At 36.7% G+C, this 13,539-nt stretch overlaps 2 protein-coding genes and 1 pseudogene across 5 annotated transcripts; 1 reads left to right on the top strand and 2 right to left on the bottom strand.

The window, feature by feature from the left end:
• The first annotated feature begins 1,196 nt into the window (after positions 1 to 1,196).
• Positions 1,197 to 4,858, top strand: LOC111437457 (E3 ubiquitin-protein ligase CHIP-like). Its single transcript, XM_023075442.1, has 8 exons — positions 1,197 to 1,569; positions 1,740 to 1,807; positions 1,907 to 1,970; positions 2,135 to 2,206; positions 3,534 to 3,667; positions 4,017 to 4,170; positions 4,276 to 4,386; positions 4,464 to 4,858. The coding sequence occupies exons 1-8, from the start codon at positions 1,450 to 1,452 to the stop codon at positions 4,587 to 4,589; spliced, it is 849 nt and encodes a 282-aa protein (XP_022931210.1). The 5' UTR covers positions 1,197 to 1,449; the 3' UTR covers positions 4,590 to 4,858.
• Positions 4,859 to 5,948: 1,090 nt separating this feature from the next.
• On the bottom strand, positions 5,949 to 9,624 carry LOC111437439 (U-box domain-containing protein 9-like). 4 transcript variants are annotated; one of them, XR_002709443.1, is made up of 4 exons: positions 9,087 to 9,624; positions 7,168 to 8,342; positions 7,067 to 7,099; positions 5,949 to 6,213 (listed from the first exon to the last, which is right to left on the bottom strand). XR_002709443.1 is itself a non-coding variant. In XM_023075413.1 (2 exons), exons 1-2 carry the CDS (start codon positions 9,369 to 9,371, stop codon positions 7,257 to 7,259), a joined length of 1,371 nt encoding a protein of 456 aa, XP_022931181.1. In that variant the 5' UTR covers positions 9,372 to 9,624; the 3' UTR covers positions 7,050 to 7,256. The 4 variants fall into 4 exon arrangements, 1 of the variants encoding a protein (XP_022931181.1); XR_002709442.1 differs by having other exon boundaries at positions 5,992 to 6,213; positions 7,067 to 8,342; XR_002709444.1 differs by lacking the exon at positions 7,067 to 7,099 and having other exon boundaries at positions 5,992 to 6,213.
• A 2,867-nt stretch (positions 9,625 to 12,491) lies between these two features.
• The window catches only part of LOC111437332, a 5,153-nt pseudogene continuing 4,105 nt past the window's right edge, over positions 12,492 to 13,539 (bottom strand).

Below are 13,539 nucleotides of genomic sequence, written 5' to 3'. Positions count from 1 at the left end.
TTTTTTTTTTTTTTTTGCTTATAAAATATTATCGTTTAATAGAAATTATTATTAAAAAGGAAATTGATTCCTTGAAAGAATCTTTGAAATTAATATATTTTTTAAGAATATATATAAAAAGAAGAAAAAAGAAGGCTTCCTCGTTTAGTTGACTTTTATAGTGTTCTTCCTTCCTCTGCCTCCCCTTCAGCTTGCATCCTCCTCTCTCCTTCCCCGACAATGTCGCCGTCGCCGTTGCACCATCTTCTTCCACGGCCGCCGTCGATGACACCCTTACAGGAACTCCAGTGTCAGGTTGTTCGGAACTGTCCGAAACCATGGGCGGTTTTCCGTCAACCCAATACCACACTCCGTGCTCCCAAAACTGGCTGCTCTTCACTTTCTCTCTCCACTCGATCCCATAAACCCACTGTTCTCCTCTCTCTTTAGATTAGAATTCTTCAAATTTCTAGGCATTTCTGTTTCTGGAACTAGTAACAGCGAACAGAGAGATTTGGGGGTGGTTTTAGTGGGAATTAGTAGTTTAGGCGGCGGCGGTGGGTGGAGTTATCGGTGGTGGAGGGATGTTTTCCGGGATGAATTTGGCAATGTTGGGATTGGATTTACCGATTCATTAAAATCCCACGAATCCCCGAAATACTCACCAAATACACCACCCTTTTACGGTGTCTTATGTCCCACGCGAGCCGCACCACCACCAACAACCGCTTCCGGCCGCCTTATCCGGCGAAACCAAAGCTGTAGCAGTCGAATCTGAGCGACGACGAGAAGCAGGGGATCACGGCAGATAGCGACAACTGCGACGGAAAGAAGTAAATCTCGCCGTGAAAGAGGATGAAATGGACGGACATTATGGTCCGACTGCTAATCACGGCGGTTACATAGGTGACGAAGGTGGGTCGGAGCCAGCGGACCACACCGGCAAGCAGAAACCGGTGGGACTTCTGCAGAAGAATGAAATCAGTTTCCAGAGAGACGATGGTAAAGGATTTTATGTTTCGGCGGTTTCCAATGGCATCACCGATGGTGACAGGGGAAGGAGGCGGCGCAACGGCGACGGCGACGGCAAGATTGCAGGAGAAGGGGAAGTCCACCTCATCAAAAGTAATATTATTTAACTGCCACGTCATTTTTCGTCAATCAACGGTCAAAGAAGGTCCGGGCTATTTAGAACTAAAAATATTTTTTGTACTAATTTTTTGAGGGAAAGAAAAAGAAAAAAAAAAAGGAATTTATAATTATCCGTAGAAAATAATTAGAGGGAAATTTGTCAACTTTGGCGTCAACACATATTTTGCCGGCGAATCGCTTGAAATCACTATTCTTAAGGAAACGCCTCGATTTCTGTAATCCCATTTAACCAATTTTCTCTCTGTTCTTGATTGCCTGACCCTAAAAAAACCCCCAAAGTTTCATCCATTATTGTCGCTTTGATTCCGTCGATCGGCGATGGGGCCGGGCTTCGTGGCCTTGTCTGGCGCTGCAAAACAGGCCGAGCTTCTCCGAAAAGATGGAAACCACTATTTTCAAAAAGGTAGAATCGGAGCCGCCATTGAAGCCTACACCGAGGTTTTTCTCTATCTCTCGATTTCTTTTCGTTTCTAGTTGCTATTTTGGATTTGTTAGAATTTGCAGGTAGAACGTTTGGTTGTATCAGGATCAAACCATTTGATTATTGGATTCTGTAGTTTTATTTGTGTCCGTTAATTTCGGGATGTTCTTGTTGTTTGGACTTGAAGGCGATTACGCTATGCCCGAATGTTGCTGTGTATTTGACGAACCGCGCTTTGTGTCATCGCAAGCGGAAGTATGTACGGGCACCAACCCTAATTCCTTTCAATTTCTTCATTTTTACATTGTTTCTCTTCATTTTTACATTGGATTAGTTTTTTCTTATGGTATATAGTGATTGGAAGAAGGTGGAGGAGGACTGCCGGAGAGCTATTCAGATTGATAGCAATTCTGTGAAGGTATTGCTTTAATGTTGCGCGTGATATCAATTCAGCCTCCCCTGCTGCCTCCAACTTATTTACAGTTTTCTTATGCATTTGTCTTATCTTGAATTCTTGATCGATGATCCTTCCTTCTCTATTTCTTTGTATATCACATTTGTTGACAATTTTTTGATGTGCAGGGACATTATATGTTAGGCCTAGCATTAATACAAAATAATGTATATCCAGAAGGAATCAAGCATTTGGAGAAGGTAACTTTTGATTTTTGTATTGTACCCTCTTTTATCCTTTTCATTTGGATACAAAACAATTGATTTCTACGTAGAGATGAAATTGAGTAGAAGATTGGATTGGAGATTCATTTGAATTATGAATTGCAGAAATAACTTTTGAAAACTTTTTATATATATATAAAGTTTAGATGTAAAATTTTGCCCTTCCCTATGAAAACTTTTGATTCCATTTTTTGCTTCATGGACTTGATTGCTCTTTGCTCTGTATATTTTTTGAACCCATGAACTTCTACACTTCAAAAAGTACAGCCATTTATGGTTGTTAAAGAAATGCTTCAAATGAGAGATGGAAAAGTCTTGAGTGGTCTTGGTCCAAATGGGAAATGGATGTCCATTGGATGAAGAACATAGCAAACCAGAAGTTATTTTGGGTCATGGTGGGTGGATTTCTATAGTTGTTTTGAAGCAATCAGTAGCCACTTTGGAGGCCTAATTAAGGTATCTTCTAAAACCACTAATATCTTGAACTGCAGCTCGATTTTCTTTGAGGTACATAGAAATTCTTGTGGTTTCCTTCCTCATCAATCAAAATTAGAGGTAAAAAAAGGAGGCAACCTTTTTCTCAGATCGGGGCGACGTTTCATAATCTGAACTGCCCACCATCTGTTTCTGCACTGTTCGAAAGGAGACTTGATTTAAGTGAGCTTTTCAAATACCTGGATTTACAACCCACCGAACTCTTTTCAATTTCCTTTACAGATGAGATCCTTCTCCTGTTTTCTGCATTGTTGATTGAACTGTAGTTTGAATAGTTTAGAGAAACGACTGCTTAAGTGGGGGACGCCTACTGTGCAGCACAGCAAAGGGATTTTTAGTTTGATAAGAGGAGAGAATATGTGTGCCTTGGATGTCTTTTGAGAGTTTAGTCTGTCATAGTAGGAGGCGTGGGTTGTAACAGAGAAAGTGATAGCAATTGGTTAGATAAGATGAAAGGTAGAGTACTAATTGAAAAGCAGCTGTCACTTATCTTTACATTACTTTCTTTATGTTTCAGCTAAATGAAATTTTTTTCCTAAGAATGTGCAAATCTCCTATTCACAACTAGTTCTACAAATGAATCTACAGAATTCTGAATGAAACTTCTGTGGTGTTGACTCATTTCTTCTGAGTAACGTTTCGGTTCAAATAATTTTTTCAATAGTGGAATAAAATATCGGTTGTGAATCTAGAAATATTTTAGACTTTTGGTTCGTGTACGTTGCATCCCTGCCACTGAGCATGTAGTTTTTGTAAGCATGACATGTTTATTATACAAACATAAATTTAATTTCATCTCTTTTTATAGGCTTTGGATCTTGGTAGGGGTGCAAATCCAAAGAGTTATATGGTTGAGGAAATATGGCAGGAGCTTGCCAAAGCAAAATACAGGGAGTGGGAAAAAGCTTCTACCAAACGTTCATGGGAATTACAGACCTTGAAGTTAGTTATTTTTCTGAGTTCAGCCTTTTTGGTTTTCCAGAGTTCGATGCATGTACACTTTTGTAATTGATAGTTAGGCACACGTTTTTTAGCTGAAAATATTAATGAACCATAACCGTTAAACAAATGGACTTAGGAAATGCGTTTCGAGTCATGGTGACCACTTAGAATCTAATATCTTACGAGTGTACCTAGCAACTAAATATTGTAGGGCTAGGCAGTCGTCACATGAGAATAGTCGAGGTGCGCACAAGTTGCATGAACACTCTTTGATACTAAAAATTTGAGACGGGGGGTTTCTCGATTCTGTTTCCTTTTTTTTGATTTTGGTGAATGTATTGTTTTTCAGAGAAGCTTGTGAGGCAGCCCTTGAACAAAAGTATTTTCTTGACCATTCTGAACTAGAAGGGTTTGTAGATGAAGCTGAAATTGCTCATAGGAAACAATTAAAGTCTCTAAGAAGTGTGTTTGAAAAAGTTGGGGAGGCGGATGCGCCATCTGAGGTAATAAGCATGATGGTTGCTATCTTCAATTTTTCATTGTGACAAGCTTTTAGGCATAACATTTGCTGCTTAAATCCTGTGGAGGTACTAATTCAATATTCTCAGGTGCCTGATTATCTTTGTTGTAAAATTACACTTGATATTCTTCGTGATCCCGTTATTACTCCGAGCGGGGTTACATATGAGAGAGCAGTGATACTCGACCATTTTCGAAAGGTGACAACATTACACCTTTCACTGCCATTTTCCCATGTATTGTAGCTACAATTTTAACCATTTTCTTCCTTATCTAGGTGGGTAACTTCGATCCCTTAACGCGGGAACTGCTCGATGAGTCACAACTTGTACCGAATTTAGCCATAAAGGAAGCAGTAGAAGCCTTTCTAGATAAGCATGGATGGGCTTATAATACAGATTAAGTTGAATTTGAAACGGAACTCAATCGAGTTGATGGTTAGGCCTGCACGGTCTCGTGTCTTTAATGGCGTGAGTTTGTCCTCGACTCTTCTGTATGCATTGTCGATTACGGTTTGTCATATGATATCATGCTTTCCATGACATTCTGAGGTGGTAGCGTCAATCATGTATATGATGTCCTGTCTTGATAATTTTATTGTACAGTTATTACTTAAACCTTCATTACGGTTTTAATTGGAAGGCTATGTTCAGCTTCGGTGCGAGTTTGTTCCTTTCTAAAGTTTTGCTTTTCAAGCTGGAAAGGCTATGTCTTGTTGTGTTCAAACCTTTGATCTACTAATTTAGAGTATGTATTAATTGGTTGAGTGATGTTTAAGTTGACATACCTTTTCATATTTAAATTGACGTTTTTTATGGAACCTTAGCAATAATGCTAATTTGTTTGCTCTTATTGATTATGTGGAACGTTTTCTCACTATGGGCGACGCCATTTTTTTTTACAACCTTGCGTAAGTAAGAAGTAATGCTTGATTACAACTTGTAAGGCGAGGTTAGTATGAGTTTCAAATTTAAATTGAGTCTAAGTATTTTTCAAGTGATTTGGATGAGTTTTCAATTCATATCGAACAAGTCGAGCATTTAAACGTCTCGACTCCTTTCATGGCCCAACCATTGATTGTTGTTGTCCAAAGTCCCCAAAATTATTGTACTGCACAAACCTCACACACCACATGATTTTTCATTTCTATCCTATCTCACAGCCAGGCAAGAATATTGATAATATTAAAACAAACCCATAATTTATTTTCCTTTTTTTTTTTTAAGATCACAAGAAAATTCATTAAAGTATCATTTTTCTCAATGTTGTGGCATTATTTTCTCTCTTTTTCAAGAGAAAAGCTCCAAACATAAGCAGTGATATCCTAAAAAATTGATGTAACAGTTCAACTAAACTTGTCCATATGAACATATGAACAGACAGAACATATAAAAATTGATTAAATGAAACATTATTGTGGACAAGAAAAAGCAAATGGGGACTTGTATCTTCTACCACCAACCACACATTAGCTACACAATCCATTGTATGACAATGATTATATTAAGATGCAAACCCAAATATCATTGTCTTTCCAAATCAATATTAAGGTCATAAACCCATTTAGCAGTTTTAAATGGACGTCTTTTCCATCCGCGAGTTCGGTGTACTTTCACGGTACTTATAGGGCAATCATTTAAGCTTATTATATTTGGTCGTTGGTAACTTGCAGGATATTAAATTCTAGTATATGACTACTATGACTCAAAACCATTTTTTCTACGTCGTTAAATATTTGCATATTTGCATGACCCTTATAGAACCGAAGAACGATTTAATTTTATTTATCTGATCTTCTCAAGTTGAATGTTTCAATGAAGATTCTATAAATAAAATCCAAAGATACAGCTAGCAGGGACATGAGGATGAGGGGGGGTTTCCCTCCCTTGAATACAGAAAAAAGGGGACTGGAAAGCAACCTGACTTGATTTGGTGTACTATTTATGGTAATATATATTATAGAAAACAACCATTTGAAGAGAGAGAACTGAAGACAATAAATCGAAGTAGCCTCCAAGTGAACTAACCTGTAAACAGTCAATAAAAAGAATCATTTGGCCTCAATGGCAGCAAATTATGAAACCAAAATCAACAAGAAAAAGAAAAGGAAAAACAAAATCACAGAGCTTAAAAAGAAACCAAGAACCCTTTCATATTCATACAAATTACTCGCACAAAAGAAGGGGAGGAGATTTGAAACTTACCATTCTTGAGGAGAGATATTAGTAGCTACTTCTTACTTAGTTATACTTGTATCGGCATTTTTAGACAAGACTAGAGGAGATTGAGGCTTACCACTCATTCATAAGGATAGATATAAGTACCTCTTGCTACAATTATGTTTGTATCAATGTTTTTGGACGAGAATTCGTATCGATGGAAATGGTAAGGTGGAGGGCATGAAGTGACAAGGAATTTGTGAAGTAATCCAAGAGATGATGGGGGAAGTCTAAGGTAAAGGGGTGTCATTGCATAATGGATAAAAGGAGACTAAAAGAGTGAATATCTTCACAAAAAGGTAGAAGGCATCCAATATTCCTATTCAGTTCATCTTCAATGGACCACATTACTACTACATATCACAGAAACCATTCAAAATGATGCACACGACTTTTCCTGTTTGTTGCCCAAGGAAAGATCCAGTTGATACCACTAAGGAGCATATGCAGGCAACAATCATATTCTTTTTTCCTTTTATTCTCTCCAATCATATTTGCTCACTTCCTTTTGAACAGCTCTAAACTTATTGGTTCAGTTCAATGAATCAGAGAAAGGGAAAAACAGGCATTGGTAAAGTGCAGTAATGATGAAATGAACAATGATGAAGAACAAGTAAAGCTAACGAAAAAATGAAAGTAAAAACTTAGGAACAGAACTCACTTCACATTTATTCACAGGCACGAACCGATGAAGCTGGCAGTGAAATCGAAATTAGACTCCACAGTAAAAGAGAATATACAGACAAGTTGATTGAAGATTACCAAAACAGATGAGATGAACGAGTCTTGGCAAAGACCAGAGTGCCGGATTTAGAGGCAGAATCTACAAGTTTCGAACGCCAAGAATTTCATTATGTAGTATGGGTCGTATTAACTACCCTGTTCAGTCTCTCGAGTATGCCACTGGCCTTTCTCTTGGCTCTTGAAGTCCCATTCTGAGCAAGTTCAGAAATGGTTCGATAGCATTTCTCCTCCTCCCTCATGTCCTTCCACTGGGTTCGATCGTATAAGCAAATAGCATGGATGATCACAATGCAATTTTCCTTGTTACGTGAACAAGTACTTTCCCTGATAATTCTGAGCAGGGAATGAACAGCTCTAAGTTCTCCCATTTCCTCAATAGCTTTTGGATGGTTCGAAAGCATTGCTAGAATAGCCAACAACGCATCAACGTGCATTTGGTTCATGATCTTTTTCAGAAGCACTCGAACTGCACCATCTTTCACAGCTCTTGCTTTATTTTCATGAATTATACAAAGATTAAATATTGCTGAAGCAGCATCTTTGATAGATAATGGATGCCCCTCATCTAAAAGGTCGATGAGTGGTTTCAAGGCACCAGCTTTCCCAATGAGTACTTTGTTTGAGTCGAGAGCTGACAGAGTGAAAAGGGCGGCAGCTGCATTGCTCCTTGTTTCCATGGTTCCTGATCTCAATGCTTCCATTAGAAGAGGTACTACCTTGGGAGTTTCAGAAACAAGTTTCTTGTTGTTGTCATGGATTGACAGATTCAAGAGGGTTGTGATCAAATCTTCTTGCAGATCCGCATGAACACTACTTTGGGATTTATCTCCACAAAGTGGACTAAGCAACAAAGAGATGGCATCATGGGACTCACCAAAAAGTGCTCGAAATGAGGGCATCCGCTTTGTCAACATCCGAAGCTCCTTAGCAGCTGCTTTTTGTTCAGGTAATGTTGCAGACATTTTCTCTATTAACGTATGAAAACGGCCCCGATCAGCCTCTGTTATTATATCATCATCAAGATAATGGACACGATCTTGCAACTCAATTCCCCGACTACTACACCACCGAGATATCATTCCACGAATCAAGTGATTGGGAGTAAGGTTCGTGTGTGAAAGAACTTGCTGAGTTCTTGGGCACGTTCGGTTTCCTGATTTCAACCATTTTTGAATGAAGGGTCTGTCGAATGTCTGCAATAAGATGAAACAAAACAACAACTAGAACACTCAGAAACCAAACGATCATATAGAATATCTTAAGGACACAACCAAAATTTACAATGGTATTAGATCTACACCAAAATCATACATCACAAATGATCTATAAGCAATTCTCCTCGTTTCCTCTACAGATTTCCAGTAAAACCATTCATATTGATTCACGGTCATTATTTGTTGCCTTCCCTTCGATTATAATACGAAACATTAATACAATCACTGAAGATATGAAGGATTAAATCGTCGGCACTTGAAAATCAAAAACAAAAAAGATGCAATGTCAGGGACAATACAGTTGTGGAACAGAAGGTAAATTGAAATTTCTGATTTAAAAAGCAGAGAAACTTGAAAATCCTACACAGTGTAAATATCGAATCAGAAACTATTTGAATCTTGAAAGAACATCTCGTCCACAAAACAGAGGACAGGTAATTTGAAGAAGAGGAAGACGAACAAGACATATCCAAACAACATATTCACCGGAAAACATTCAACAAATGCAGAGAGGAAGGAAAGGTAAGAAGAAGAACATGCTCATGTCCTCAAATCTTTCGTTTCTCTACGCGAAACAACAAAACCGCAAACACACGAGTGTGTTTGCACAACAAAAGCACAAAACAAGAACAAAACAATTAGAAAACTAGAATTTCATTCAACAAAATCAAAATCACCAAGACGTAGAAGACAAATCAAAAATCTCAGTCATGAAACACAAACCTCGCCAGTTGAGACAACAACAGGATCTTTCATGAGCTCTGTAGAAAGCGGACAACGGAATTCATCAGGGCAAATGAGATTCTCGTAGAGATTCGAAGAGCGTGATCTCTTCCTGAGTTTCAACTCCTTGAGCGCACAAAGAATCTCTTTAGCTTGATCAATAGCGTCTATGGAGAAATTATCATCATCAATTATAGCAACGATGAGCTTCTGTAACTCCCTCTTCAAATCCGTAGCCTTCCCCACGACTGTAGGATTAGAATCAAACACACCAGTTTTCGCCATCAAGATCGGTAAGCAGGTTTCGATCACTTCAACAGTTAGAGAACAGACGAGACGAGACGAGACTTCCCATTACTCGAATTTCGACTCTCTTCCTCTCTCTCTCTCTCTCTCTCTTAATCCGCCATTAAAGGGTAGAGAGAGAACCAATTTTCCTGTGCTTCCATTCTCAAGAATTCCACGAACTTAAAAACTGAGGACTACAGCAACCACAATCCACATTTCTCTCTCTCTCTCTCTAATTTCTATTTCTCACTCCTTATTTTAATCCAATTATCCTTTAAATTTTCCTTCTTTTTTTCAAATATCATTTTTCTTTTCCTTTTTTTAGGCTTACCTTTTTTTTCTCTTTATTTTTTCTTTTTTTAACCTTTTACGTTTGTTATATTTTTTTTATTATTATTACCATTATTGCAAATAAAATATTATTTTTACCGATCTTAAATTAAATATAATAATTAATTTTATTTTATTTAATGGAACGTCTGCCTCCAATATTATTTGTAACATTTGTAACCGTCTAAACTCACAGCAAGCAGATATTATCTGCTTTCCTTTGTTATATATAATCATCAGTCTCACGAATATAATTTTTTATTTTTAAAATATTAATAAATAAAAAAAAAAAAAAAAGTGAAAATGAAGGGCGAGTAAAAAGGAGTGAAAATGATGATTTTATTTTAAAGGAAATGAGGGGAAGTGGGGTCCACGTGGGACCGGATGTAGGCAATCACGGAATCTATACTTATACAGCTGGCATGCCGCGTGGGGATTATTTCCTCTGCTCCCCACTCCACTATTTCTTTTTCTTTTTTTTTAATTTAATTTGTCTTATTTAACCTCCTAAATTATCCACGTATACACGCAATAATAATAATAAATAAATAAATGGAAAATCCATTTTTCGAATTTATTATTTTTTAAATTCTTCTATTCTTCATTTCAAATCACCATAATAAGTTTCTCCATGTGACTGAGTATACGACATTATTTGCACCATGTGATTAATAATGTTCCATTCTTTTTTTATTATTATTTATTTCTTTATCTCTCCTTTTACTGATTAACACGTATCTATAGTCTTTTAGGTGGACTTCAGTTTAGGTAAATTGAATGTGTAGTACTTTCTTACACACGATCCATACGTGCGAGCATGGACCCACTAGGTGCGCTCGCACACTCATAAGCCTCTTGGTCAAACTAGTTGACTGTAGCCGGATGCCCAGAGGTACAACGACCATCATACATCATGTTAAGCATGATGATCATCTCATTATCATAGTGTACACTTCCGTACTCATCCTAAAATGTTTAAATTTTTCACTTTAAATAAATACCAGTGTTACAAATTATATTAATATCCATACTTCGTTAATATTTATTATATCAATGAATTAAAATGCGACGATTTTTTTATTTTTATTGAAATATAAAAATTTTAGGAAGGTAGATCTAATGATTTATGTGGCATGATGGGGAAATAAAATATTAATGATCAAGATCCAAAATCACAAAAATAAATTCAAAAGCCAATATAATATTTATTCAAGAAAATTAAATATTTTGTTGGAAAAAAATTGGACACGTGTCAAGTTTTCGAAGGTGGAGATTTTCAACGCAAATAGGGTAGTCGTCGTCGTATGCGATACGGTGCCGTTTTGGACCTTTATTTTGTAAGTCACTGTCGTTAATGACAATTATTTAGCACGCGCCGCCGCGGCCGCGGGGGTGCTTTACCAGCTTTCTAGCACATTTTTATTTAATTTTTGTTAAATTTTTTTAAATTTTAATTGAGGGGGTAAATTGTGAAAGTTTTTAGAATTTTAGGGTCGTTTTTGCAATTTTTGATAAATAAATGAAAAAAAATGTAATTTTAAGAGAGCGGGAAAGTTGATCGTTCTCGGAAGAATGAGGTGGAGGGATGGCGGGTCCCGCAGTACAAGACAACTTTGCCGCCAAATAAGAGATCTGGGGCCCACATGTACCAACGAGGCTCGTGGCGGGTCCCAGCTTTGCCACGCGTATTGCCAAATAATTCACAGTCGGACAGCGTGTACGATGCCAGATGTTTCATTCATGCACATGTGGAATTGTACTCTTCAATTTTTTTTATTTAAAAAAAAAACTATTTTTAATATTTGATATAAAAATATAATAATATGATTTCAAGACAGCAAGAGAAGTTTCCTTTGCCCTTTTTCCCACTAAAATTCAAAAAAATAAAAATAAAATAAAAAAGATTAAAAAATAAAAATAAAAATAAAAAAGTACAAATTTGGTAGTACGTCAGTCTCATATGCTTATTTAATTACTGTTGTCCAAAAATGCCCCAAGTGAAAAGTTATATTTTCCTTTTAATTTTTTTTAATCCTTAGTTTTATTTTAAGGAAAAATAAATTAAAGATATTAGTTTGGAACAAAACAGTATAAATTATAAAGATATTAATAAAATAAATAAAATAAACAAAATAAAAGGAAAATAATAAAAGATATTATCCAATGCCCTTTTCCCTTATTCTCTCCACTTTTGGCATAAAATTGAACAAAAGTTGAGTAATTTGGTTGATCATGATCTCTAAAGAGAGAGACAAAGATTTGTCAAAAGTTTAAATGATGAGATTAAATCCTTAATAAACGCCTTAATCATGGGAGATTAGAAAATAAAGGCACAAAGGAACAATTTCGATCCCAAGGACGTTAAGTTATTTGTCGGTAAGATTTGTATAGTTTGAAACCCAAAAGTCTATGTGAGTTTCGTTACCCCGAACTAAAAACATGTTATTGTACGAATACGACTTAAAGTTATTTAATCACGACTGATAAGTATTTGAACTATGTTGTGCACTTCAGCTATTTTCACACAAACCGACCGTCTGACTTTACTACATGTGGTCACTAAGGTAACTTGTAAGATATTAAATCTTAGGTAGGTAGTCACCGTGACTTATACTCATTTCCGATCAACCCTTTACATGACTATGATTGACTATTAGACTAACTCGACTATGAATATTATTGTAAAAAGAATATTATTGTAAAAAGTGAAATGAAGATGATAAAGGCATCCACTAGAATTTCTGCACAACCTGCGAGTAATCAATGATAATCTGAAGTCAAAGCAACCTTTGCTATTTCACAAATGTAAGATACAGACAACTTTATTTAATGAAAATATTTGCAAAAACAAGAGGAGTTTCTTATCATTACAAATATTTACAAGTATCCACCCATTGGATGGATGATGGTTCAACTGATAAAGTTTGTTCATTCAAAGTTTCTACTCGAGGATCATTTTGAATCCCATTTCACCAAAACAGGAAGATGTATGTAAACAGAGTATAGAACGAAGTGTTGGTTTCGCTCGTTGTGTTTCGGTTCCCTCGGACCGACGTATGGGATCGCTACCCGTTCAAAGTTATGACAGCCGTGTTATATGAAATGAATCCCATGAACTAGAATTCATGAAAGTCCCACGTGATTATTTGTTGTACTTCTTTTGTGAAGGGTCCTTGAGGTTTGATGAAGCATTGATTTTCCCCAACTGATCAAACCGCTTTCACCACCTACATATTCATCATGGTCATGAAAAGGAACCCAAAAAAGAGATTAACAGAAGATCCATAGTTGAAAAGTGAGTGAAAAAGATAGAACAACAAGAAACTTGGTGATTCGTTTTGCTGATTATTACGGTTGGTTCTACTCAAGTGAATGCAGATACCAATCACTGAATGCAATATCAAGTGGTAACACAAACACAATTTTCTAGCAAATACTTTAAAAGGAAACATACAAAGGGAGATTCTCAATCCAAGCCATTGGCTAAGGGTAACAGCTCAAGTCCACCGCTAGCAGATATTGTCCGCTTTGGCCTGTTACGTATCACCGTCAGCCTCACGGTTTTAAAACGCGTCTACTAGGGAGAAGTTTCCACACTTTTATAAGAAAAGTTTCGTTCTCCTCTCTAACCGACGTGAGACCTCACGCTAACTTTAGTAGAAGAAATATGTGAGGTCCGGGTGATAGTTCCATAAATCCGAGTTATTTTTATGCACTGATTTGAGATAAGAGGGACCAAACGAGGAAGAAGAACACATTCAGCAAAACTTACTCTTCTATAATCATCAAGAGATATCATTAGACAGATTGCAGAGAGAGAGAGAGAGAGAGAGAG

This window comes from Cucurbita moschata, unplaced genomic scaffold (assembly GCF_002738365.1).
Source record: "Cucurbita moschata cultivar Rifu unplaced genomic scaffold, Cmos_1.0 Cmo_Scf00063, whole genome shotgun sequence".
Classification (NCBI taxonomy): domain Eukaryota; kingdom Viridiplantae; phylum Streptophyta; class Magnoliopsida; order Cucurbitales; family Cucurbitaceae; genus Cucurbita; species Cucurbita moschata.
The sequence above is the reverse complement of the archived record's forward strand: the minus strand, read 5'-3'. Positions and strand labels throughout refer to the sequence as shown.

Bases quoted from the DNA above. Each gene is read 5' to 3' on its own strand.
- LOC111437457 (XM_023075442.1), top strand. From the start codon at position 1,450: ATGGGGCCGGGCTTCGTGGCCTTGTCTGGCGCTGCAAAACAGGCCGAG. The intron at 1,570-1,739 runs GTTTTTCTCTAT...TTGGACTTGAAG, and splicing joins CCATTGAAGCCTACACCGAG to GCGATTACGCTATGCCCGAA. The intron at 1,808-1,906 runs GTATGTACGGGC...TATGGTATATAG, and splicing joins TTGTGTCATCGCAAGCGGAA to TGATTGGAAGAAGGTGGAGG.
- LOC111437439 (XM_023075413.1), bottom strand. From the start codon at position 9,371: ATGGCGAAAACTGGTGTGTTTGATTCTAATCCTACAGTCGTGGGGAAG. The intron at 8,343-9,086 runs GTTTGTGTTTCA...ATCTTATTGCAG, and splicing joins TTGTTGTCTCAACTGGCGAG to ACATTCGACAGACCCTTCAT.